This window comes from Hippoglossus stenolepis, chromosome 12, assembly GCF_022539355.2.
Source record: "Hippoglossus stenolepis isolate QCI-W04-F060 chromosome 12, HSTE1.2, whole genome shotgun sequence".
Lineage (NCBI taxonomy): Eukaryota > Metazoa > Chordata > Actinopteri > Pleuronectiformes > Pleuronectidae > Hippoglossus > Hippoglossus stenolepis.
In genome coordinates, this window is record NC_061494.1 from 15,527,060 (window position 1) to 15,554,828 (window position 27,769).

The 27,769-nt window shown below is 40.9% G+C and overlaps 2 protein-coding genes and 1 non-coding gene across 3 annotated transcripts; 2 read left to right on the plus strand and 1 right to left on the minus strand.

Annotated features, from left to right (window-relative positions):
* Positions 1-638: 638 nt before the first annotated feature.
* LOC118118630 (GTP-binding protein 2) lies at positions 639-10,283 on the minus strand. The gene is made up of 12 exons (XM_047342258.1): positions 9,848-10,283; positions 8,808-8,834; positions 8,207-8,391; positions 7,905-8,013; positions 7,591-7,785; positions 7,312-7,486; positions 4,054-4,273; positions 3,782-3,917; positions 3,595-3,653; positions 3,338-3,509; positions 3,039-3,203; positions 639-2,898 (listed from the first exon to the last, which is right to left on the minus strand). Exons 1-12 carry the CDS (start codon positions 10,040-10,042, stop codon positions 2,716-2,718), a joined length of 1,821 nt encoding a protein of 606 aa, XP_047198214.1. The 5' UTR covers positions 10,043-10,283; the 3' UTR covers positions 639-2,715.
* Positions 6,068-6,150, plus strand: trnal-cag. Its single transcript has one exon. It is a non-coding gene; the product is annotated as a tRNA-Leu (tRNA).
* A 2,393-nt stretch (positions 10,284-12,676) lies between the features above and the next one.
* Positions 12,677-13,925, plus strand: LOC118119038 (otoraplin). The gene is made up of 4 exons (XM_035172694.2): positions 12,677-12,887; positions 13,047-13,186; positions 13,449-13,559; positions 13,670-13,925. The coding sequence occupies exons 1-4, from the start codon at positions 12,773-12,775 to the stop codon at positions 13,691-13,693; spliced, it is 390 nt and encodes a 129-aa protein (XP_035028585.1). The 5' UTR covers positions 12,677-12,772; the 3' UTR covers positions 13,694-13,925.
* The last annotated feature ends 13,844 nt before the right edge of the window (positions 13,926-27,769 follow it).

Consider the following 27,769-nt stretch of genomic DNA (forward strand, 5'->3'; position numbering starts at 1 on the left):
CACTAGTTAGTATATTACTGAACTCAAGAGATAAATGTTTTGCAAGAGTATAGATTTGAATATAAATGGTGCTGGCGTGCACTCAGGGATCAAAACATAACTGTAAATAAACATTTCTTCAGTGGTTGTCTGGGGACAAACACACAACACCAGTCCTACTGTTAAAAAGACCGGCAGAACTGTCCAACATATACAAAACAGTTGTAAACCTCTCATCTTTTATCACGTAGACATTAGACAATTCAAACTACAAATGGAAACTGACTTATAAAAGTGAATGTTTGTTCTAAAGCCTGTGATATAAAAGCATCTGCCTAATTCTTTTATAATTTAATGCCATACATAATGTAAAACCATGGGTTGGTTAGACCGTTAATATTCTCGGTGCCTTGTCGTCCTGTTTTGGTTCCACTCTGCTACAACTGTTGTGCTCAAGCACTGAAAGACAGTTTATTGACTAGATTACTCTTGCATTGTCTTGCATAAGCTAGGGAGCAGATAAGGAGGAGCCCTTCCAGGAAAAGAAATAACGTTTTTTTAACTAAATTTTGTGGATTGAGAGATGCCTCTGACATGTGAGTCAATAGACAAAACACTGGATGTGTGACATGACGGAGATATTAAGACAACAAAACAAATAAAGACAATAAAAGTTTTATTCATGTACATCATGACACACAAATTGGATCTGTACATAAATATTGCATTTCACCCAAATAATGATCAAAATATTACACTTGAATTCAAAAGGAAAACAGGTTTTAAATGATTGTAAAAGAGTGAAACTGTGTTGGTTTGATTTAGAAGAATGCAACAGTGAAAAAGCTGTACAGAATTGTAAAATTGAGAACTACTAGAAATCTATAAAATACTTCTCAGCTGCTTTAAAACAAACCTGAACACCTGGTATAACTCTTCATGAAGGCTAAAAAGTATTTTGGTTCAAATGCATTATAAGTTTCTTTGAGTGCACACAAACGGGTGCATAACAACTGTGTGGGTGCAACAAAACAGGGCACACAGTGCAGGTGTCGTCTATCATCGATGTCAGTGGGACTACGACCTGTGTATAAATCACATCATCATGCAATGTAACAGATGTTAAGGCCAACAGCCTCGAACAGAGGTGCGGTTAACATTCATTTTTTAAAAGTAGTCTTCGACACAAAAGGTGTTTCTGGTGATGGCACCAACTTCAGTAGATGTTTTTGATTACAACGTTGTAAAGGTTTGGGGCGTAATGGAAGGCCACTCAAAGTGTAGCATCAGGCACTGTGTTAAACCCCTTGAAAGTCAGTGACATCAGTGGAGAGACGACATCAAGCACCTCCAATAGAACTGCTGTTAATTAAAGCTGCATCAGTAGGCAGCTTCATGTATGTAATCAGGCTCATCTCTTTGGGATACACCCCCCTTCAGCTACACACTCACACTCAGACACACAACAAGTCAGCAACAGAATCGTTCGCGGGAGTACTTGAGTGAGAGTGGAATGCAGTCTAACATCGACACTGACCTGAGTAACTAAAGCACTTTAAAACATGGGCAGCGAGATCGTTACCATCGCACTGCACCATTGTGAGGCATTACTTGTGAATACAAAAACACACAATTGTCACAGAAAAATTTGTTATGATGAGGTGAATATGCATGGCAGCTTGAGAATACAAATACAAACTCTGCATACCTCGCAGTGTTACCTATTTAGCTTCAGAAAGTGCCTTTGTCAGTAATATAGCTTGAAGTGAGCTGGTTAATCTTATATACGACTGACAGGATGTGCCTCTCACTGCTTTTACAACTATCTCACTTTAGATGATTAGCAGGTATTATGAAAAAGACAGTCAGGCACTACGTTGGTAAAACACAGAAGCTGTGCTCTGATGATAAAAATGACTCTGGTGATACAACTTACACCTTAAAGGTTCAGTGTGTAGGCTTTAGTGGCATCTAGTGGTGAGTGTGCAGATTGCAACCAACTGACTGCCCCTAACATGTAGCAGAACATACTGTGGCCTTAAGTAAAATAAAAATGTGGAGGTCAGGTTTTGTTTTGTCCATTTTGGGCTACCGTACCTCTCCTGATGTAGACATTAAGGGGTCATTCTAAGTAGATTCCTACTTTAAGCTGATTATACACTAATGAAAACAAAACAAATAATGTTGAGCCAACACACTGGACCTTTAATGTACAAGCATCTCAAACTTGCAACTACCAAGTTTGTAAATGATTATCTGCCGCATATCAAAACTGGCATTTAGGTTTCAGTGCAAGTGTGTGTGCATCATTTTTTAAGTATGTTAGTTAGTGCATTTAGGTGTAAACGGTGTAGGCAGCACTTCAACATTGGGGTAAGAAAGCATTTCCTGGATGCGACTCATTAATCCGTGCGTCGCAACTACATGTTCATGACACTCGTCATCACTTTGGAACGTGTTGTAGAGGTGGCTGAGGTGTTTCTTCTTGTCAGTGCCACGAAAAGCAACATTCTTTAATCCCCAACAACAGAAAGCAGACTGAAAAATCTGCAGTATTTTTTAAAAGGCTGAAGAGGATAAATGAGGAAGATGGTAGCGACAAGGCTTTGGAAAAGGGCAATAAAAATACAAAGAACAGGGCAAAGAGGCCTTTCCAAAAAAGCAGGAGCCCGGGAGTTGTAAAGCACCTTGTTTTGGAGTGGGACGGTGTTTTCTGTTGAGGTTGTCTGAAATGGTTCAGACCTCCTCATCCTCACTATGGGATGGCTGGTACTGGCTGATGGGCTGCAACTTTGTGATGTGGCCGATACCTTTGGTCACGCCCTCTCTGAAGAGCACCTTGGCTCCCACCTTCAGATATTCTGGGTGCTTGATGAATTTGAAGCAAACCACCGCTTTTTCTCCTGTTCTCAGCTCCTCCTGTAACACAGAAATGTATCATGAGAATATAATTCATTTAAGAACATAATCTAGTTAAAGTAGAACACTTGGGACAAACCAAGGCTTTGGATGTAGAGGACAATTTTCAGGACCAGTTGCAGCGCAGTGGAAGAACTAACCTTGCCATACACAGCTTCCACAGTGGCGGTCTGTCTCACGTTGCCAATGTGCACAGTCACCTGGAAGCCCTTGTGGAAGGTCTTGGCATGGAAGAGCAGCACAATCTCAGCCTCAAACATCCAGCAGATGGTTGGATTCATCTCAGGACTCAATATCACCATACCCTGCACATGCAAAAACACATGGACAATATACCAAAATAGATTAGAATTGCGTAACATGTTCTTTGGTTATAATTACCTAAATATCATTAGAAAATACATATGCAGATTTTTCTGTCTGCCACTTCGTGTCCAACCTTGCGTAGAAGTGACCGGTCGAAGTCACCGAGGGCAAGTGTGGCAGCCTGGCCGGCCTTGAGAACCCTGCATCCCGAGCGGTTCCTCTGTATGCTCCCAATGCTCAACTCCTGGAACTGGCCAGAGTCTGTGGGCCCGACTATAAGATGATCTCCCTCACGGCAAATACCACTGCACAGTCAAAGAGAATAGTGAGGCCTGGCTTAACAACAAAAGCAAGCTGAATGGAAGATCAGGAAGATTTCGACATACTGACCTGTACAGAGTACCTCCCACCACAGTCCCCACCTCTGGCACTGTGTAGATCTCATCCACCTGTAATAGCATGAACACTGCTGTCAAGCATATGGTCCAAAGTCTTTATACATTTTGAACAGCATGGGGAAGAGTGTGTTCGTGTCAGCTGATCCCTTGCTCACACACAAGCTTCATCTCAGACCTACCTGAAACTCAGTTAGCTGTTGCATTAGCTCCTCCTGCTCCTTGCTGTTGCTGAGGGGGGGCAAGATGTTGAAAAAGACCTTCAGCAATTCTAGACTATCTCCAGACACACTGGACAAGGTGAAGATGGGTGTGATGCTGGCAGGGAGAACACACACATGTAATCAGCACACACAGACGTCACTGGCTAGTTCCCCCCTCCTCTTGATAAAACAGAACTTATTCAAAAACACCAAATTCAAATCAGGTTCATACACTATTATTTAGTTCATACTTGGGGAACTGGGCGAACTGTTGTGCTGCTGTGACGGCATCATCAGTACTGCCTACAACCATGGGCACCTTGTTGCAGCCCGGCTGCTTCAAGACGCGCTCCAGCTGCCGCACTGTGCGCTCCACGGTGGTCCGCGAGCACAGGTCCACCTTACTGATGACGATGAAGATGGGCACCTTCAGGGCCATAGCGAGCCCGAGATGCTCCCTTGTCGTTCCAGCTGGAAAAGGGTGCCAAGGAGAGGATAAAGGAAAAAGGTCATTCCACATCAGCTACACACTGATTTACTGATTTACATGCCCACAAATGCTTTTACGTGCAATGTTTAATTGATGCGTTCAATACGATGCTCTTCTACAGAGCAAGTTCCATTAAATGAGCAGGATGGGATTGAGTCACTTGCCTAAAAATTGCAGAAAACACAATATTAGGGTTAGGGTTGATATCAGGTATGATATCAGCTATGACACAGAGTCTGAGGAAGATAAAGGAAACGTTTACAGTTGAGGACTGTTGTGACCTAAGATAACATTACTGATAAGACCAGCTTGAATTAACCATGACGTCTGATTGTTATGGCAGCAGGGAAAGTAGATAGGATTGCAGGGCAGGAATATTCAACCATATATAGTAGTTATGTCACTAATGCTTTGGGTGTCAGGAACGCCGAATAAGACTTTTTTCAAAATATGCACCAACAGAGGCAGCAGAGTCTTACATGCCTGGTGGATCATGTTTCTTTGTAAACAATGTTGGCACGTGAAAAAAATTATATACACTATACATACACATATTTATATACATGCACACATATATATTATTAGATTATCTCTCAGTTTGGAAATAGGTCTCCTCACTAATGAGTTCAAGGGCAGTGACCATACAGTCTATGGTACTGACCCATAACACACATTTAAAGATTGACAGACTCAAAATACCCTGACCCCCCGTCAGCTGAGCTGCAAAGTGTTTTGCTACTTAAGTTATTTTCAGTGCATCAAAGGTAATGGTGCATGATCAAAATAAACGCTCCTCGTCTTACGTAGGCGGTGATTGAAGAGAAAATAACATACTGATACAAGACGATTCTGGATCGTCACAACCTGAGACAGGGCCTATGCCTTACAGAGATCCATTACACTGTTTCATAATTAAAGCTGTAGCTCTTGGGTTGCAGACACTATGCCCCCCTTTCTGTCTGTAGCGTTGCTGAAGTGATCCTCATTCTTGACCCCATTTACCCAGTGTGCCCTCTTTCAAAGCAGACATGCACACAAACACAGCAACGCCTGCAGTACAACGAGCACGGAAATTCAAAATACATACGAACTGAAAGAATATTAAGGGGTGCTTTTTAAAATGTGGAGCTTGTGCATTATCTACCATTCTAGGGGAACTCCGAAACTGTGTGGCTTAAAAAAAGAAGAAAAGATGTCAGTTCTCCTCCCTCTGCAGTGCAGTAAGAGTTTACTTTTGATTTCATATCAATGCCCTTTTTATGACCAAATACTATTACAGATGTTATCACTTATATTTCCCTGTAAAATATTCAGCTTATTCTAGTGGTGAGGAAACAAATCCAATTGTATAAAAATAACAAACACAGGACATAGGCTCCACGTCACATTTGTTTGTAGCCACCCACACACACACATACACACACGAACACATATATATATATATATATATATATTTACAGTTGTTGCTTTTAGTTCACCTGATAACTCCAGCAGTGTTGTGAGCTGAACTGCTAAGTAACTAGTGTTGTTTCCAAGGCTCATATTTCCTCCACATTCCTCCTTCTCATTTACATAAAGAAAGCTAAGCGAAATATTTCTTAACAAAGCAGTATTATCTACAGTCATTGCTTTTAAAAGCACAGCAAAAACAAATATGCCTGGGGCAATTGGGAATTACCAGTGGGTTCCTATCTGGGCCCCACTTCTTTTGTCTGTCAGCGCCCCTCCCCCCCTCTTGGCAGTTATTAACACGTGTTATCTCCACAGTGCAGTATGTCAGGATGGCCGAGCGGTCTAAGGCGCTGCGTTCAGGTCGCAGTCTCCTCTGGAGGCGTGGGTTCGAATCCCACTTCTGACAATAACCTTTTTAGAATACAAATAAACCACGAGCCAAATCCAATGTTTCCTACTTTCACGGCACAGACAGTCCCACCAGTTTGACAACTCTAATTTAACAGCATGTTATTTATGTACCAGTGTGTTGCACAAGCTTTCTGGACTCAGTCTTACTCACTGTTATCATGAAAGGTCTGAATGCACATTATGCACTAATAATTTGTATTATTAATATTATTATTATTAATATTATTATTATTTTATATTAATCATATTAGTAAAGCAAGCTGTCCTAATATAATGCTCAAGTAAGGCTGAATGTTTTTTATAAGATCTGAAATGTATCGGAAAATATTTTGAGGTAAAATATTGATCAAAAGCTTGTGACACAAATAACACATGAAATATTTATGTTTTTGTGCTGTGAAGAACTTGATGAGGTTGTTTCATTTTATTCTACATCCCCTTCAGCTCTAGAACTACCAGTAAATACTGAGCTGACACCTGTCCCCAAATGACCTGGTTCACCTTGTAAACTGCAGAAAACCGGATATATGTGTTGCAGAAAACATAACAACTTTTGGATGAGAAGAGACTTAAAACTTTGGTGGAATTCAGCCAATACTGATGTACTTCATAAAAAAAAAAATATTCAGCAGACAGAAACCACCAATCATTAATCCTGTGCATAAATTAAACCTGCAAGTATTTGGGGCTTAACTTCTGCTGAATCTTAAGAGTCAGGTTCTTTCTGCAAAGTTAGCATTGCTGACATTTACAGTCGCTTACTGACCCTTGTGCAGGTGTCAGGTTCACCAAATCTGCATGAATAAAAGCACAGAGCTACCTCTAGTGGGTCAGAGGACTCTGACATAAATGGAAGGTATTTGAGATATTTTTGTACTAGGAGGGATAAAGTGGCTGTGGTAGGAAGGGTGGCCTATTACATAAGCTCAGATATCACATGTTTGCAAAGTGCTAAGCCAGACTTGGTGAAGTCCACTACTACAGAAGGGAGTTGTGTTGTACACAAATACAGGCGCGCTGCCGGACTGGCCCTGCAAGTGTCTGTTACCAACCGGTCCCCTTGTGACAGATCCAGTTAGCTAACTTGGCTTTTCTGAATAGTCAGTGACATGATAAAGTGCACACAGAGAAATTCAGCGGATAGATAAATACTCACCAATGCCAGTATTTGCGCTCACAACAAGCATAGCAAAGTCTGGACAGTAGCTGGTGAGGCCAAAAATTGTGGTTTTCAGGTACTTGTGGTGACCAGCCAGATCAATGAATGTGATCATTTTAGAGGCACTCTCACAAATCTCCTCCGCTGTCCTAGATTCACTGTAATTCACAACCTAGGAGAAGCAGTAATAATATCTGAAGCATCATCTTCATTACTTTATAACTCTAAAAAACCTCATCACACATCAGTTGTTCTTTGGTGTTGAGTTTTTCTCACTCCTTTACTATTGAAGCCCAGGATCTCAAAGCTGATGCTTGAAGTCCGTCCAGTCTGGATCTCATGAAGATGTCTGAAGAGGTTGAGCCGCGCTCTTCCCCGTCCATTGTCCAGCTCGCCCTGTGTCAACACACCCAACAGAGTGGACTTGCCCGAGTCCACATTACCCAGCACAGCTACCCGCAGGTCCAAGAACTGAAGAGCACCAAGGGAAACAAATAATTGAGAAAAAAAAAGAGAATAATAAATTTAAAAAACAGATCAGCAGCAAAAGAACATCGAAACATCATCGAAACACAAAAAGCTTCACTGACCTGCTGGTCATCTGGCACCTTGCGAATGAGAACTTCCGCTATCTTATGAGGATCATCAGAGTCATAGTCCACTTCTTGCTCTCGGAGGACAGTGATGTCAGCTCCAACTCTGTCAGAAATAAAGTGTGGTATTTGAATTATGTAAATTGACACTTGGCAGGGACCAATTATCTATTTTTAAGTATCTTTACCTTTAGCTCTAGTAGGGTTACAGGGGAGCAATTAAATAATTCCTTCTTGAACTGGATTAACAGATGTAATGTCAAAATTAAAAGCAAATAAAATGCACTTTCTTGACTTACTTCTCTGCCAGACTATGGAGCGTATTCAGTGATGCCCTCATGTCTTCCTCTGATAGCCCCACCAGCATGCCATTATCCTCAACACCTATTTGATAGACAGCTTCGCCTCGACCCTCCTGCAGTCGCCATTTCATCTGTGTTGCCAAGTGCTCAAAGCGGTATTGTGTTGGGTTCACCAGCTTCAGCTAGACAAGGGAAAGACTTTAGTTATCAGTGCTTAAGTTATATATTAACATGGTGAAATGGGTCTAGTCAGTGGTTAAATAGCCAAGGTGCAAATAACTAGCATTTTAAAGGTTTTTGTTGATGTGGTGAGGGAAGCAGTTGTCAGGATACTAAAAATGCTCTCGCTAATCCACCAGGGTGTTGGATTTCCATGGTAGATCACCTGACACCACACCCATATATTATGACATATGACTTACATATTGCTGGAATCTTATTGTAATAATGATATGACGTATTATGACGATGACATCCACACCTTTGTCACGAAGAGGCTGACCTAAGATCTGTTCATTGGTGGAATGTTTTATGAAGCTGCTAGCTCCCTTTGAGGGACACATTAATGTATTTTGAACATAACAGCTAATGTGCTTACCTTGTACTCTATGTTTCCCTCTTCAGCCTAAGAGACAGAGAGAGAGAAGGGACAGAGACAACAACTGTCAGGCTGCAGAGAAGTCAGACAACAGGCTATTGATTTGCTAAAAGACACAAAGAGAGGCAATCTGACTAACTGCTTAGACAGCCCTAATATACATGCTACTTCATGTGTTATAAGAAAAAAAATAAGCACATCAATAGACATTTAAAGTGAACTAATCGATATCTTTAAACGGGAGGAATAGGTCAAATGTAAAGAAACAGGAGAGAGGCACTTTACATGGTGGTGATCAGCTGGGACAAGTCCTGGAATATGTCCAGACTTGTCCTCGAACACTGAGTTCATGGCCATGGTGTTCCAGGAGATTTCAGATATATTCAACTTTAAGAAAAAAGCTATCTGCAACAAACCTGTATTACTATTTTAAACACAATACAATCCTAAAAGGTGCTGTTATTTTGCTTAAGGTTAAGTTGGGTTAACTTTTAGGTAACTTGAGGTAAAAAACAATGCTTTTTACTTTCGTTTTACTGAGAAAACAGTGATCACATTAGCTGAAGAGTGAGTTTGAATTCAGCCCCTAAACAAAGTACCACATTACAGTGTAGTAACAGTGCCTGTCTGGGTGAATGTGGCTGTAGCTACATGTCAGTCAACCCGAGTGAACACCCGCCCCCTGCTACGTATTTACAAACACAGCTGTTACTCTCCCGCTAGCTTGTAAAACACCAGCAGCTCACTTAGCTTAGCGCTTTTAAAACCCCCGCTAATCTATGCGGGCTAACGTAGTGGTGCTAATGTTAGCCGAATATAGCCAAACCCATTCATTTCCATTGGGTTACCGAGCAGCTACGTGTCATTGTGAGTTGACAGAGACTCGGGCAGCGAACTCACGGGAAACCCGTGAAAACAGTTATTACGAGTTACACGTCCCAGTATAAAAACACTAGTTTCAGCTCGTATTGTTGTTAGCTTGTTGTGGCTAAAGGTGGAGGAACAGCAGCGGGTCACCGGTGCTCGGTGGTCCGTCTTACCTCCGGAGGTAGGTACGGGATGTTGTTGCTCGGTTTGAAGTTGCGGGTGTAACGAGCCTTTGACTTCTTGATCTTCGAAGCTTTCTTGCCGGCTGCGCCGTGTCCGTTCCCCGACTTGGCGTTGGAGGCGACAGCTGAGGACCCGGAGCCGAGTCCATTCCCCGAGCCAAATAAGTCCGATACCCGCTCATCCATCAGCTACCCCGGGACCGAACTTGTCAGCTTGACCACGACCTGGACAAAAATGGCGCTATAGTGTTAAAATAACCCCCCGCAAAGACATGCAGATGCCCGCCGTGTGGTAGCTTACACCCCCCGGATATAAAAAACAAAACACCGGGCGCCCTCCAACTCTTCAAACCGAACAACAACCGCGACGTCCGGGACGAGCGCTTCGAGTTGCCAGTGTATACACGTCACTGCCCTGCAAGGCTAAAGAGGTACGCTTGATTTCACAAACAGGAGAGCGCCAGCGAGCGGTTCTCTCTGCTGACACTGTGTGAAAGTGAGTGGAGGCGTAAGCACCGCCCGCCTTTGAAGAGCTGGGTGAGACACAGCGAGCACATCCAGGAACGCACACAGTTTTGCGGGGCTTTGCATCAGACGGAAGAGGAAAGAAATTACATCGTTGTAAAAAAGGACTTTAGGAAGCTCGTTGTTTACATAAGATGATGAAACAACAGCGAGAAACGTGTAACTAAAGTCTTCCTATAACTTAAACTGTGTAGAATTAATCACATTCAATATAGATTTTCAATATCAGCTCCGTATTTATAGGCTTTTAAACAAGATGTATATTTAAAGCCTGATGAAAACGCTGAAAACACAGTTTATATCTTTTCGGTATCGCCAGTGTTCATTCTGCCATCACTCAAGTTCTTTCACCTTCTCTTTCTCATATTTGTCAAGTATTGCATGTTACTTATTACTTACAGATGCTTATTTTGACTGTCGCTGCTATAATACTGCAAATGTCCCCATTGTGGGACTAATAAAGGATGATCTTATCTTAGACATTTTTTACACCTTTAAAGGCTAAAAGTAAAAGCCTATAATTTATCTTTGTTGCGTTTTGGTTGGATTATCCTACAATAAACTGCCTAAGAATTGTCAACAAAATTGTTTTCTAAACGGAATCCCCATAATAATCAAATAGCTAATACTTGAATATGAAAGATTATATGTATATTTTTTCACCTGGTTATGAACCAACCAGAGGTTGTTGCTGGTGCAATCTCCTGCAACTTCTCAACCACAGCTACAGGACAATGGTGCCACCAGGTGTTTGGTTTAAACCATGACTTTGGGGGCTTGGAGGGTTTTATTACAAAATAGTTCTAATTCGGGGGTTGGAATTGAATAACAAGTATATTGGCTGTAGCTTTTGTCACAGTTTGAGTGGTGTCTTACTCTTGCAGTCGGTTTCACCATTTCCTGATTGTGCAGGCTAAACATGTTGAATGTGGCGTCGGACTGGTTCTGCTTCGTTGGAAATATTTGCTTACATTTTGTTTTCTTTCTCTTTCTTTTGCGAGACTTTGTTTTGTAAATATCATTTCCTGGACAGATCTTAACCAGCTGTCACCAGCAAACATCATTTAGCTACATTAGATTTGCTCCTGCTGCTGTTTAGCATTTTTACATCATCTTAAGTCCAAGCTTATTTATTTTTTTACATTGAATTGCAACTTTATTTTTGCCAACAGTTTTTCCATAAAAAAATAGTGTGATACATGTTTCATCCCAGTGACTTGAGGATTAGGAGTTAAATGTTAGTATCATTTTAAACAATCTCTGCACGATGAGTTATTCAACAGCCTTTTTTTAAGTTGCACATTCAAAAATGCCACTTTTGAGGGGTATTACCTAAGTTCCTTGTCTGTTTCATGTACAGATGCAAATGACTGTTGATGGGTGGGATTTTATTGTCCCATAGATGATGTTGTCTGAACTCTGTTAACGTTTGTGTTTGTGACAATTCATTTTCAGAATAAAGGAAAGAAATAAGTCTTTGTTCTGAGTGTGATGTGTTGAATAAAGATACTTTGTTCTTCATACAACAGATTGTGTCATTGGGAGAGGGACAGACTCCAAACCATTTTCTGACTTTTTTTTTAATCGAGAACTTTAAGAACCCACTTTCTCTATCCCCCTCTGTAATGTTGATATAATAATTATAAGTTACAAGACATTTAAAAAATCTTGGTTTATTACATGATCAAAACACTTTTGCTTTTAAGTGTAACTGAGTCACTTCTAAAACATAAACGACATTTCACCATCACTTTAAAGTTACTATGTTCAGTAACAAAATTACAACAGCTATCAAACAATACGATCACACCCATCAACATTCATTTCCATCTGTAGACAAAAGACAATGAATTTAAGCAATACCCCCCTGAGGGGACATTTTTCAATATGCAACTGCAGATGAATTATACTTCATGAACAGACCATCGATGTTTACCTCTAGTTACATAAAACATGTTAAAAGTTCATTCTTCTCTCTAACATTTTAGTATGTTTACAAATGTGGCACTACAATAAAAAGACCTGCTGATAGAACACCATGTTGTATTTCTACACATGAATCTACTGCAGCTTATGGATCTTACACAGATCACATGGACCGTGACTGCGTGTCCCTGCCGAGAGACTGAGGTTTGAGAAGTGTAAAAACACAAGGAAGAAAAAGGTCTGCCAACTCCCCAGTGGGGAAATAAGTACTTCCAGAAAGAATGTGGCGTTTCTGAAACTCAACACCGATTGGCTAGGCGACCTCTGATGCAGGGGCTCAGCCCATCCACCCCTGGCTGGGAGAAGTGTTTGGAGACTTTTATAGCCTTAAGTTCCTTCAATCGTCCACATTCACATCTGCACACACATACAAAACACTCCCTTGGTTGCGCTGTTTTGGTCAGCATGAGTTATCCATTGGTGATTCTGCTCTGTGTGGGACTATTGCACCAGACTGTGAGGGCCGTCGTTATGGATAAATTAGCAGACGACAAGATTTGTGGAGATGCAGAATGCTCATGTAAGTCAGTAGATGGAGCAAAAGCATGACATCACATGTACAATTTGTCTTGAAATCTGTTAGGTGTTAAAACCCTGCAACCAAATGCATGTTCCTTTGAACTTTGTACTTTGAACTATGCGTTTCCACTTCCTCTTTTGTTTTTCTGTCCTTTACCAGATGTTCTCTCCTTGGCCACAGCCCTGGATGACTTCATAGCTCCTGACTGCAGATTCATCAACATCAAGAAGGGTCAGATGGTGTATGTGTATTCTAAACTCGTGCCAGAGGAGGGCGCCGGAGTCTTCTGGTCTGGAAGTGTACGTGCGTATTTGTTATGTAGCAGTGAAGCAGTGCAAACCTCCAATCAGTTACTATAAGACACAGAGGATGTGCAGCAGCTAGGATAGACGGGTGTGACCTTTCAAGAATGTGTGACAAGAGCAACAATGAATTTGGTTAAATATTTAATTGAATCTGAGCAAACATTTAATTAATGTTTCAGGAAGGAAGATTAAATGCACACAGCATATATAATGTGATGTTAATTTGTTAGAGAGGCCGTGTTGTTTTCACTGGCAGGTTTACAGTGAGCGGTACGTGGACCAGATGGGCATCATCGGATACTTCCCTGCAACCGTGGTGAAGGAGACATACAAGTTTACAGAGGTCACAGTTAAGATCCCCACAACCGTGCGTGTTCCTGCCTTATTTATAGGAATATATTTGAGATCCACAATATTATTTTCTGAAGTAATATGTGGTGGTTGACATATATCTAATTTAACTTCTTCTTCTTTCAGGGCATGGACTTTTACTGTGTTTAAGACTTGACAGATTGAAGCGTAGACTGCACACACCGAAAAACCGACAGTTCTTCTCGTCAGTGTGCCATTACATTCTGTTGTGTTGTCTGTCTCCAGTTGGAGTGAAAACCTGGACACTTTCCACACCTCATTGTCCACAGCCTGACCCCTGCTGTTCAGTGAGCTCCTCTGTCTCTCCTTGCTTTGTCTTTTCAGGAGACCTTTCTAAATAAACCTCCTTTTTATCTATGTCGATAATGTTGATTATTTGAGAAGATAAGAATCTGTTTTGTTTTGCTTATTTGACTTTTGACGACTAGGAGCTCTTTTAAATTGCTATAACTGCAAAGTAGCTGCTGCGAATAACCTCTCCTGTTGTTAATATTATCAAATTCAATTTGTTACGCTGAGGTAGGTTTTTTATTGCAGTTTCAAGGTTTCATGATGCTGTTAGAGACATTTTTTGTCATGCGAAAAGCCATCTGCATCAAACAGTGAATTATGATTTATTCTATAAAGGCAGGGAAAAAAGTTTTGTTTATCTCATCATTTTGAAAATAAATGTAACATTCAAAATAATTGCACTATATATTTGCCTATTTAACACCACATTTAGTCACATCATCTATTAAACACAACATATTTTTTTCATTATGTATTTTGTAGCCAATTGATGTGCCAATTGCTCTTTTAAAACACACACATTCCATAACCAACCAACTATTCCGAACTAACTGTGATAAATATGAAATGGGGCGTAAATGCAGATAAGATGCTGCCTTGCTTTGGTGATATAATGTGCAACAACAACATGATTAAACTAAGACTGATGAATATAACCCGGGAACTCTGGTGACTACATAATCAATCGTAAACAGTATCATTATTGGCGACTATTTCCTAAATATTCGTCAAACTAAAATGACAACAGTCCACGAAACAAATTGGTTATAAAGGGTTTTATTCTGTGATTATGCTTTGCCTATTTTCTTTATGAGACAGCAACAAATTGAATGTCACTTTTCTCCCTTCTTTTAGATCAATACACCTGCAAGTTTGTTGAAAGCTCTATAAGCTGTTTCATGTTGCTTTGAAATATATCAAAGTATTCAGGGAGGTCTTAAAAGCTCACAGAAGTCACTCATCAATGTAATTTGACCTTTGAAGCCTTGGCTTTGATTAGAATGAAGCTACTTCATGTTTAAGTTATTTTCAATTAAGTTTCGTTACATATGCTAGCAATAACTTCAGCACTTTTGTCCAAGTCTAATATGATTTGAGATTATTTCCTCCTCATGTCCGTATGTCCACCCACACACACGCAGCTTCCAAAGCACTGCTATGATTAAATATGACGTATTTGTCATAGTTAAGACTCTTTCCACAGAATGATTTTTAATCTCTTTTTTTTGATTGGTTGTGAATCATCAGTAGATTCTCTTCTTTATGCATCGCAGCACCCACCCAGTGGTGAATACAACATCTCAATCAAATGTTCGCCGTTTATAATGGTGGATTATCAAACCCAAAGATTTTTCATTTTGATAAAGGAAGAGTCGGAGATTTGGATCTCCCATTGCATTTCTCTGACATTTCAGGAGGTGTCTTACATGACCGCTGCATGCATTGATTTGTGAGGACTCTACAATCATGTCATTTTCGTTAGATTGTTTCTCTCTGACCTGCAGGCGTTCTGAGAAAGGCAGGCTTACGAGTTTAGGAAATAGGGCTGTCACAAATTACGATCAATCCCCCGTCCCCCTTCTCCCCTCAGATCAATACAAACCTGTTTCAGACGTGGACATCTCCCGCAAACTGCCGCTCAGGAGAAAGACACCTGGGGCATGTCTGAAAGAGGAGAGGAGAGGATTACAAGATTATCATCATTATATTATTATGTTTCCTGATGTATTTTTGGAAACAAATTTAGAAAAATCTCTGTGTGAGTTCACATTGGATAAATTAATTTTCCATCATTAAACAGCATGTACAGATGAACTGAATCGACTAACAGTTGTCTCAGAGAGGTGAAAAGCTCGGCACCCTTTCATCTGATTACCAGTTACAGTTATATGTGTATTTACAAAACGAAAATCTAAGAAGTCTACAGTCAATCTTCCATCAGACAGCTGTAGCTTTAGGGTGTTACCATGGGGACAGGCTGGTATACTGTGACAGATGAGATTGATGTGCATCGTGCATGTTTGTGTGTGTGTTTCCTGTTGCTTAAAGGAGCAGCTGCCAAATGCAGGCTACAGTAAATACGTTTTTTTTTCCCATCCGGTGTCACACCCACACCTCAACACCCGGCAACACAGAACCCCGTGCAGCTGGGAAATCAGCAGCTTCAGGTCTGGTTAGCATCTGAGCGTGACATTTTAGACCAGAGAGGCAGAGTCTCTTTCTTTTTTTTTTGCCTCCAGGCGACATCCCAAAAACTCCCATCTGGCATGTTTGTGTGATACTGTGAAAGAAAAGTAGTCTAAAAGCTTTTAATCAGAACAGCCAACAACTCTGAAGCAATTATAAAAAAGGAAAAAAGAATATAAAATCAGCAAAAGATCATTTCTATTGTGAAGAAAAATGACTGCAACCTTAGCAGAACTGACAACTGAAGACTGTGGTTAGATGAACAACCCGGAGAGCATCGTATTCAACGTACTTGACATGGGATGACTCAGTGGGATTGTTCTTTTAGGGGAAAGATGATGTTCACTCAGAACAATTACACAGAGAATGTTAATCTGTTATGAACAGAGGTTATTAATAGGTAGGTCGCGGTCTGGGTTCAGACGCTGTCTTATTCCGACCTGGACCTATCACGGATAACAATTGATAAATCCTTCAAATTTTGACAAAGCCTCTCAACTTCAACAGCCGCAGCCTCGCTAGCATTTACGGCACTGGTTTGGTGGCTTCGGGAAAAATCAAAGACCAATTTCATCCATTGTTAATCATCTCACGTGATGTCACATACGACAGGACGAAAAATAGACAGAGAGAAGTGAGTCAGAGAAAAGTAAGAAAACCAAAGCTGTTCAGTTGTTAAGATGCGAAGAAAATTGTATAAGAAAAGAAGAAAAAGCACATTTTAAAAAAACTTGTTCTTTTTTACTTGACATTAGAAGAAAGCATTCAATTTTTTACGAGGATGCTTATTTAAATTCAATTGGAAAACTGACAATATATACATTTTTTTTCTAAATATTATTGCATTAGACTTTAAGTGATTTGAGTAGCTGAATGCACACAAATGTGACTACATCTAATACTTCAATATATATTGCACTGGATCATAACACAAGTTTGAAATCATGGTGCTCTAGACCTTTGCTTGAGGAAATGTTATCTTGACCTCTGAATTTGTATTTAATACCGCTGCTCTAGAGTGATGGCTATAGGCTATAGGCATTTAGGCATGTGTGTGTTTGTGTGTGTGTGTGTGTGTGTGTGTGTGTGTGTGTGTGTGTGTGTGTGTGTGTGTGTGTGTGTGTGTGTGTGTGTGTGTGTGTGTGTGTCTATAGTGACTGACCTAATCGGTAGTGTCTTAAAGGTGCTTGAACGAAAGGGTTTGTCGTCTCAGATTTTCGTCTCAGAAAAGGCCAGTTTGGCTTGTTTGATTTAAATCAATCAGTCAGTCAGGATGAATCAGTCACTGCTAGAGCCTGAGGATCAGCTGTGTCCTTCTCGCCTGATTAATGTCCAATTCATTTAGTATTAAAGTCTAGTTTCGTGTCAGGAATGTCTAACTACCAATTGGCATTGACACCATATGTGTTGCTGCCGCACAAAGAGAATAAAGTGACCATATAAGGGATCGATGGAGAAGAAAATCCAACTTCCAAAGTGTTCTTTGTCTTTCGATATTTATCCACCTTACTGTCAGAAATCTGTCTGTGTGTCTGTTTCATGTCTCTGACTCATGCAATTGCACAAGATAGTGAGATTCCATCCATTTTCTCTGTCACATAACCACACAAAGAAACCATTGATTTCATTTTGTGTGTGTTCAACCCTCTAAACAGCTCAGCACTCCATTGTATCTCCTACTGGGGTGATTACTGCTTTATCCTGGTGGAGGAAAAAAGACATGTGAGGATAAAACCCTGTATTTTCTGCATATAACATTGTATTTTGAGGTGAAAGGGGACAGTTGATAAATGAAACGAGGTGAAATTAGGTCCTCTTCACAGTTGCGCCATGTCTTTCACTGTATACTCACATTTTCAGTTAATCAAAGTACATGGACTCAGCCGAGCACTATTACTGGTTAGGTTTACCTTTGCATAGAAAGCGGCCTGAGCTCTTTGTGGCATGGATTCCCCAATATGTTGGAAGCATTGCTATGAGATTCTGGTCCGTGCTGACCTGTGACATTAAGTAATTTCTGCAGCTGCACTTTCTTGCTGCAAATCTCCAGTTTTACAACATCTCAAAGGTGTTGTACTGGATTAAGACGTTCATGGGACTCGACCGCTTTGTGACATGTTGTGTCTGGAAGTAGCCTTTAGATGATGGTAAACTGTGGCTATGAAGGGACGAACAAAGACGCCGTAGCAATCAAACAAGCACTCATGGCTGATTGGTATTAATGGGCCCAAAGTGATCGATGCAAGGGAACATTCCCCACACCATGACAGCCTGGACTGTTGACACAAGACCATCTGCAGCCTCAGCAGAGATCCAGATTCAGGTTGGAGTTCATTATTCCAGCCTTCAAATGTCCTATGTTGGTGAGTCTGTGCCCACTGCAGCCTCAGATGTCTGTCAATGACTGACTAGAGTGGATATCAACATGATCTTTCCACTGTTGTTACCGATCCAGCTCAGGGTTCAATGTGTTGTGCCTCTCTCGATCACCGCCTGGTGGCTGGCTGCAGAATAGATCCTTGTGCATTTCTTATCACACTGATGTGTCATGTGCTAATTTTGGGTTTAGATTCGTTTTTGATGCTGTTGCAATGGGATGAAACTTCATGACTGACGGCTGAGACTGACTCACGATTGGTTGAGTGCATGTGTCGTCAAGACTTCGCTACCACGGCTTCATCCACTGAGCGCTACTGTGGAAACTCTGGCTCCAAATGTGCAAGATGGCGGCGGTCGTGTCCAGGATATGTTGGCTTAATCTCTGGATAGTGGGAGGAAGTGGAGTCCATCTTTATATACACTGTATATGGTTCCAACCAGTCTGACCCGTCTCCTGTGATCACTCTCATTAATAAGCTGATTTTGACTGCAGAGCTGTGTCTAGTCTTGGCAAAGAAATCCCAGGAGATGAGCAGTTTCAAAGCGATTTGTCTGACACGAGCAGTCATGCTTTTATCAAAGTCACTGAGACCACATTTCCCCCCCATTCATATGTTAAATGTGAATATTACCGGATGCTCCTGACCTGCATGAATAAGCTAGTGTCAGAGGTGTTCCTAATAAAGTTCTCATTGAGTCTACACACTTCCAATGAGTCTTGTCCCTCAAATCTCCTAAATAGTACAGTATTGTAAGTGTGTGTCTGTCCGACTAAGAGGATCGTTTCAGGAGTGAATATTATATAAACCCCTTCATGCAAAACAACCCTCTTCTTGTCTTTCCCATCCAAAGACACCAACTTCCTTCCAACTCCCCCTATAGTTTTCCCATCATGGTTGGCTAAAAGATTCTGGGTAAGATCACTCTGTGTGTGTGTATGTGCGTGTGTGTGTGTGTTTGTGTGCGCGCACGTGTTAAGGGGTCGCCAGTGTATGAGAAGACCTTCAATAATGATTCAAGAGACGCTTTATGTAAAGTAGCCGACAATCTCTATTTGACTAATGACATTCTCACAGGTCAAAGGTCATAAAGAAAAAGACGGGAAATGAACGAGGAAATTAAAACGCAGCCACCGGCTTGCAATATTTAGCGAATGGAAATCAAGATACCCTTTTCTAGTTTGACACACTAGTTACCGATGAATCATTAATATTAATGAACACTGAATTAATGTATCGATGAAAAAATACATCAAGTTATTAAGGTTCCAATAGGTGTGCAGCCGTACAGATAAAATGTACACACTTCTTCCACTTATTGTTCTTTTGCTCGAAACATATATTTTACAGATCACCATGTTTATCAGCCAATTGGATCCTTAGATTACGATTTAAATTATAATTTAAATTCAAATGCTTGTAAATAGTACATAAAAACCAAGTATTTCCCCATTTGTCACATGTTATTTTATGAGAGCCAGTTATCTGACCCCAAGCAGTGAGGCAAACATGTCAGGGTGCTTATCTGCACATGCTTTTCTGTGACAGATGGCCACAAACATGCCTCCACATGCATGATAATGCTTTGTGTTTGTGGTGATGCAGTAAAGTCACTGTTTACTCAGAGGAAGCGAGGACGTGTCGATCAGATCTGGAGTCTCTCCTTGTGTGTTCAAGGTTTCCTCTCACAAAACAATGCAGCTCAGGTTAATTAGCGACTCCACTGTATGTTGGTCATGGGTGTAAATGAGTGTTATATGTCTCCATGTGTGGGTGTCACCCCACCTATTGTTCTCTGTCAGCTGGGATTGTCTCCAGCCGCCTGCAAGGATAAGTGGTTATAGGAAATGAATGGATGTGTAAATGCCAGATTTGCAGAGGAGTGAAAAACCATAGATCCCCTTATCTGTCTCCTTAATCTTTTCATTATTTTTATTCTTCTTATTGTTTTTCTGATTTTATTTCATTTTAGTTTCTTAAATTCGTTTTTATTCCACACGTTTTTTATTAGTCATTTTATCATATTAAAATCATGATTTAATTTTTTTCTACTTGTTTATTGCATTTTCTCTGAGCTTTGGGATAAACATCTCTTGAGATACACCAAATGAACACACTATCCAACCATCACGTCTGGGCCTCACAAAGCTTTGAAATGTTCTTTTATATCATAGCTACTTACCTTGTTAAACACACTGAAAGCGGAAAAGAACCTCCTCTATTCATTCCTTGAGTCGTATGATTGTGATTTGAAGGTCACATATTGCTCACAGTCTTGTCTATTGACTTCCCTGTAACATAAATAATACATGTGTTTAGGTAACACATAGCTGGAGGTCTTGGCAAAGGCTCTCGGCTGCATTTGATGCTTACGCGTCACGACAGAATCTACACCTAACAAAGAAAAACACTTGAAATCCAAGTAAAGGACGGCTTTTCAGTGCGTTTACATTATATCAGCGTGGCACCAATGGAAAGGATTCACTGTTTTTCTTCAGATTTTTTTCTTTAAATGATTTAACAGAGACAGAGACAGAATACCTCAGTGTCTTATTATAAGACTATGCTGTTGAGGCCCATTTTTCTCGAGGAGTCTCCCTGCATCAGGCTGACGGATTGCTTTGAGGAGAGGAGAAATAAAAAGGCGATCATTTCATGTCTCGCTCTAGTTTTGGGAGTTGTGAGGGGAGGAACGCTTCCATCAGAGATCGTCTACGTCCTGTCTTCAAATGTCTTTGCAGAGGGTTTTTCTTTTTTTTTTGCACAAGCCTCTGAGCTATGAATAGATCCCGTGTTTGTCATGACAACCAATTACCCATTACAAAAGCAGTGAGGCTAAGTAAGGCAATTAAGTGCTGAAACAAAAATGTGTGTTGCAAGGATTTCTCGGTCTGTTCCTGTTCACTGTATGTGCACGAACACACAGCTAAATGTTCTCTCGTGGACTTTCCTATAGGAAGATTACCCCTGTTGTGCTCTACTGCAGATACTAATAATCACATTTCTACATTATGTTTGGTTATTTAGTGGAAGCAGTGACACAGTAATGTTTAGAGTGAATAGGCTCTAACAAGTGGGAAGACAGGCTGAAAACGTACACGCCACACATAATAATGATAATAATAACAACAACAACAACACGACAACAACAACAACAACAACAACAACAACAATAATAATACACTTTATCTATATAGAAACTTTCAAAACACAGTTATACGGTGCTTTACATGTTGAAAATGAAAATTGAAGGCAACAATAGGAAACAGTAAGAAACAATTAAAAGCAACTAAGCAATTTTAAGATCACACAACATTAGAGGACAAATGCATAAATAAATAAAAAGTTACAGATAAGAGAAAGGTAAGATAAGTAAAACATTATCAAATGATTGAATTAGTCGGTATTAGATCTAGGAGAAAGCACACCTATAAAATGAGGCCTTGAGAGATTAATTGTGTAGCCATGAACAATTTATTTACTTTCCAACTCGTGATCATTGGATTATAATTTATAGTATGGTATTTAAAGCGTAGCGGCTCATACTCTAATCTAGATGCACTGTGTCAGCGCGCTGCATAAGGCCGTGGTTCGTCTATTAGGTTTTGTCATGTTTTCCTTTGAGTTTCATATCTCAGTCCCGCAGCCGCCCGAGGCTTGTTCCCAGAGACTGACATGACTGACGGTGATAAGAAAGAAAAACATGCTGTAATAATACTTCCCATTATGGAAAAATAGTCATGTATTATTCCATTTGCTATATTTCCTATCATAGCAAACAGTGCAGTATGAACGGCGCGTGCACATGCATACATTAGAGGTGTTACTGCGTGCAGCGGGAGGTTATCTGCGTCACCATGTGGATTTTTTTGTGCGAGACTTGTGAAATGCTCTTGTGAAATGATAAAGGTGTTAAATGAGAAAAGAGAATCGAGTACGTCAGAATAAAGCCACATCCTGCTTTGTACAAGCCACCTGCCTCTGAGCCATCACAGGTGAGCAGGCTGTCCCAGAGTACACGCTGTGGCTTTGCAGAGCCGACGCAGGGGCTGTTTATAGACCAACCAGGTTTGTTAAGCCTAATGGTCCTTGTATTGATTGGCTGGGATATCCTCGCAAATCGCAGGGGCAGAATGAACAATGAGATCCTCATTGAGGTCCTCTAAACGCATTTCAGCTTGTAGTTTTATTGACCCTCCTGGAGCGGCCAGTGCAGAGTTTATTTACACACCCTGCTCATTGCCTGTTTTTTAAAATGGCGGGACGACTCTGTGAGGAGGGTGATTGAGGAAGCATCGCACATCATCCGCTGCACAGTTGACTGGTTATAATGAACTGAACTTAGCTTTTAATAATATCTAATATAAAGTGGCGATGGTTTGTAAAGTTGCAGAGTGAAAACAATTAAACTACATGCAAATGAATTACCTTCGCTCGATTAAATAAATGAAGCCACACTAAATAAATTAAGCAGCACAGTACAGAGCCTCTAATTAGCTGTGCTGACTTCACAGACAGTCGGTGGAATGGCAGGCTTATCGTGGAGCTGCTGTCGACTCGGTGCAGTCACTGAGCCGTAAAGAGACTGTGGCTGTCACTAATCCCGGCCTGGATCAAACGATGCAGGTTCTCACATCTGTGCAAAGAGTTTAATGAAAGGTGTTAAACTCCGTGTTTCCGTGAGAGTCACTGCTTCTCGGCCGAGCGGCATGGAAACACCTGCTCATCCACGCGCGTGATGCACATGCACACGTACAAAAGATATTTTTTTCTCTTTACACAGCATTTCTCTGCATCCATTGTAACCTTTGTTCCAAGCAGCCAAGGCTTAAATGTCAAGTTGTCTTATTAATGGCTTTGTCTCTAGGTTCCTGGAATTATTTACTCATTATCACCCTTTTCTTTATCCCAAAAATCTTTTCCCTCCTGGCCGGTTTGTTATTAAAGGACGCTGTTAGTGCTAAAGCAAGTGATATGTTGCTAATTGCCTGTGGCATAGTTATGTTTACTCAGTGCCCTGTGTGGCCTATGAAAAATATCCATTGTTTGCTTTCCTAATGGACTGTGCTCTTTGGCTCCTTCTATACTGTATGGCAGTGCTGGAAAGAGGTTACGAAACCTCTGAGATACCATTACCATTAGCCCTAATGTCCTTTTAAAATGGAAAGCACGTCAGAGCACCCACACACACACAGATTGCTGTGTATGCTGTTTGCATGATACAGCCCCACTGTCATCCTCTCCTGCCAAGGTCACTTGACCTGTCCCCTTTGTGTAGTCCCACATTAGAAATAAGGAACATTTCTGACCTTGATGAGCTGTAGCTGAACATTACACACTCTACTTTCTAGTACATCTCTACTCATTTTAGCTGTGCAGCCAATCTCCTGTGTCAATACTTTAGATCTTTTTTGACAAAAATCGAATGTTTGCATAGATACACGCGCGCCTTGCTTCTAATCACAGTGAATTCTCAGGATGGAAAGGGTGACCTCTCCTGCTAAGACACGGAGCTTAACACGGTTCGTGACAGTCACATGGTGATTATTTCCTGTTGTGCCTCAAAGGTCAGGCTGCCTCATCGCACTCTACAAAATGGCACACGTTTAACACTGCATCATCCAATCATCACAGGCATCAGATTGGAGGTGGCTGACTTCACTGGTGACTTAATGAGCGCATGAGGGGAAATGGGAAAGTTGGCCGTGCTGTGAACGCACTGCAGCTACAGGTCCAGCTCAGGAGGCTTTGGTTGGAAAAACAAAATTACTTTGACGTATTTTTTTCCGCAGTGACCAACCGAAATCCCCAGAAGCATAAAGCGTTCGAGGTGTTTGATGCCGGCGTGTTGGGGGACACTCAGCATGAAACACTAGTAATGGCAATTAAACCCCTGCGGCCCTGACAACAACATAATTTCTGAATCCACGCTGGGCACAGACTCGTGCCTCAAAGATGAGAATTGCTCATCCACGAACTCACTGTAAACTCTGAAGCACCCGCTGATATCATTTAGCTGATTACTGTAGCGCTTTTGACAAAGCACATTATGTGACACAGTCGTAGCTGCTGGCAAATGAGCTCCGCTTAAGACACAGCCCAAACAACCTGGGGCTTTTCTACCTGAAAAAGGTCAAAACACATGTTCCCGAAATGCCAATCTGACTGTTCCTCAGTGACACGAATCAAATTATCGCAGACAGGTGCTGACACAGTTTGGACATTTTTCATTAGCAGCAAAGCAGGAATCCAGTGACCTTATGGAAGCAAAGTGTGTGTGTTTACAACACGCCTCAATATGAACATCTTCAATTCAAATGTTTGAAATAAGGTAAATCGTTATTCTATCTGCTACATATATATATATCTTGGATGAAAAGGCCCCTTACAATTTTATTGCAACTGAGTAATATGACAATAAAAATATTTGAATCTTGAATCTATAAGTGTCACTGAACTATTCATGAAAGCCAAATAAATAAGACGTTGACTGTTTAAGTGAGGTAGGAAAACGGCAAACTTGAACTGTCTCTATCTGTCCCCATTTTATAAACAGTCCATCTGTCCCCATTTTATGATGTCGCCCGGGACATTTTCTGTTGAAACGTGAAAGATGCAATTTCTTCCAAAGTGAATGTGTGGGTTTGATAATTAATCAAAATCAGACTAGGTGTTTTTTCCTTCTCTCTCTCAATGAACGTGATTCATCCATGAATTTAATTTGTATGTTCTTTCATTCCCTCCTAGGTGGCGTGTTCATTAGACATCGCAGCGAACTCACCTCAAAATAAGTAACACACGGGGAAATAATTGTTGTGATTACGCATATTCTTTGCCCGCGCAGTTGTTTTTCTTTTCCAATTAAACTAAATTAATATTCCGAGTATGCTCTGAATGACAAAGCAGGTGGCAGCGTTCTCTCGCTGCACCTCCATCGCTGTTTGTGAGGAAAGCTGTGGGGAGAACTGCTCTGCTACAGGCTGTGATGGCGGATTGGGTTTCCAGAGACTATTAATAATATCGTAATATTAAGAAAATAAAATTCCCTCTCCCCATGGCTGAGCTTTGTCACGAACTCGGCAAGTTTATGTGTAAAAGGATTTATGGAAGGAGCAGGCGAAAGAGAAAAAAATGGCTGCTTTTTATTTCTGGAAAATAAGGAAAACGATTGCGTAGTTTATCTTTCCAGGTGGTGAATAAAACATAACGCAGCAGGTGAAATAACTTTGTGATGGCTCCTACATTTGTTCCCTGCTTTTTAAAAAGAACAGCAAAGGTGTGGAGATAAAAAATAATGATGCCCACAAATCATAAAACAAACTTTATGTGATTGCAACATTATTATGAAACAGTATATGATAATATTATCGTTTGTAGTTTGTTTGGTAATAGGCTTTTTAATAGTAGTTGCGGTCAGTATTTTTTACATAACAACGTTTTAGTGGTTACTCATTGCCCCACAGAGCCAACTGTGGAACCCAATGGAACTTTTTCACTCACTGTTTCCATTTCTTTGCCCACAACTTTAATGATTATGTTCACTCTAACTGCTTTTATAGCAAACACTAACCCCTCTGTACACTACCCACCAACTACAGTACCAAACAGCAGCCAGGCAAAGATACTAACAAGCTAGTGGACATCATCCGAATGAATGAAAGAAGATGTTTCTCTGTGTCAGCTGGATGTGTAAACAGGCATCACTCTGCGGACAAGTTTACCGTGTCAACTTAGAAGGATATAAAGTATCCGAGTGGTTGTTTCTGTGGCTCAAAAGTAAATGCATATTTAAGATTTGACATATGAAGCTTAGTGAAAGTTGTTCTGCACATCATGCCTCCTTAGTCTCATGCACAGTTGCTGCTATCTCTAGTCTCCACCAGCTCGTTTCTCTCTTTTCATCCAATCACAACCTGGCACGATCACCTTGAACCAATCAGTTTAAAATGTTCTCTCCCCATCCCGTCATTTAGCTGTCTGTTCAGTACTGAGACCAATGAGTGATCCACCTCCACCCCAATACACCACCTCAACTCTGGATACTGGGTCATCTCCCGTCAAAACGTCCAACCAGAATCCCTTCATCAGACGCCACATGTTCCTGTGTCATTCTTCATCACCACCACCTAGTGTTTGTAGGATCAGGGTAGAAGTCTCCTTCTATTCAAAAGCACCTAATTCACTGCTTCCATGGTGTTCAAAGTATATTCCTGTGTTCAAAATACAGTTATCTTATTCTAATCTCCTCATTTTCACTTGTATTTTTTCGACACCAGCATTAGCCCTTAACATTAGCCCTTAACACCAAAAGATCTGGAATTCTTTCGAAGTTGACATCTTCATCTGCATCCCCTACATGTGTGGCACCTCTTTTTCACCCGGAACTTAGTTGTTGTCTTTTTGTTTGTATTTTTATCAGTTTTTCGTGAGTCGCATGTTAGGAATGTCATCATCACACTGCTGTTTTCTCACATAACTTCTTGGACATTCTCAGGAGTTATTACCGGTGGCAGGAGAAAACCTGGAGAATGTCCTCAGCAACTGAATCAGACATTTGGGTTCTCTCACTCAGCCCCTCAAGATAATTTCAGGGGATATTCCAAGGTTCAGTGTCTAAAAGCAGCCAAAATCTCTCCTGTTTGAAATATATTAATTTCAATAAGGAAAACTAATCAAGTATCAATCAATAATCCCTTTTTTAACTTGTTAAAAATTTTAATAGCTTTTGTCAAGTTGGGGTCAGATCTGTGTGGGAAAGTGACTCGCTGCAACCTCTTCACTTCATGAATAGACTACATGTTAGACTCTCTGAAGTACAACAGTACTTCACACATTTTATTATGTTCAAGGTTAGCTCAAAGCCATAAAGGAGCACACGCAGGAATACCAATGGTGTCCGTGGTTAGCCAGCACCCCGCCGAGAGAAAATCAAAACATCACACAACAGGGTAGTGCTGGACCTCACAAATCAAAGCTATGGGTTGTGGTAACGCAAATTAAATCTTCTCCCACCAGTCGGAAGAGTCTTTCCTGAGACTCCCACAGACCTGGAAGGGGGGGATGAAAACAGCACTTGCGGCGACTTGACAATTTTCGGAGATGGAAGAGTGGAGCGAGAAGGAGACGGGGGTCACGGAGGAACATAAAAAGTGTGAATGAATAAAGTTGAAGGATGAGTTTAATTTAATCATCTTCTGTGCCAGGTTGTGTGATCCGGGGCAAATCGAGACGGTACTTGGCCTTTCTTTCTTTTCTGTCTGCCGCACCTCACGTCACATCAGGTTCCAACATACCCTCGTGCTGTCCCCTCTGCTCCCTGCTATCTGCTCTTCCAGCTGGCCTGATAGAA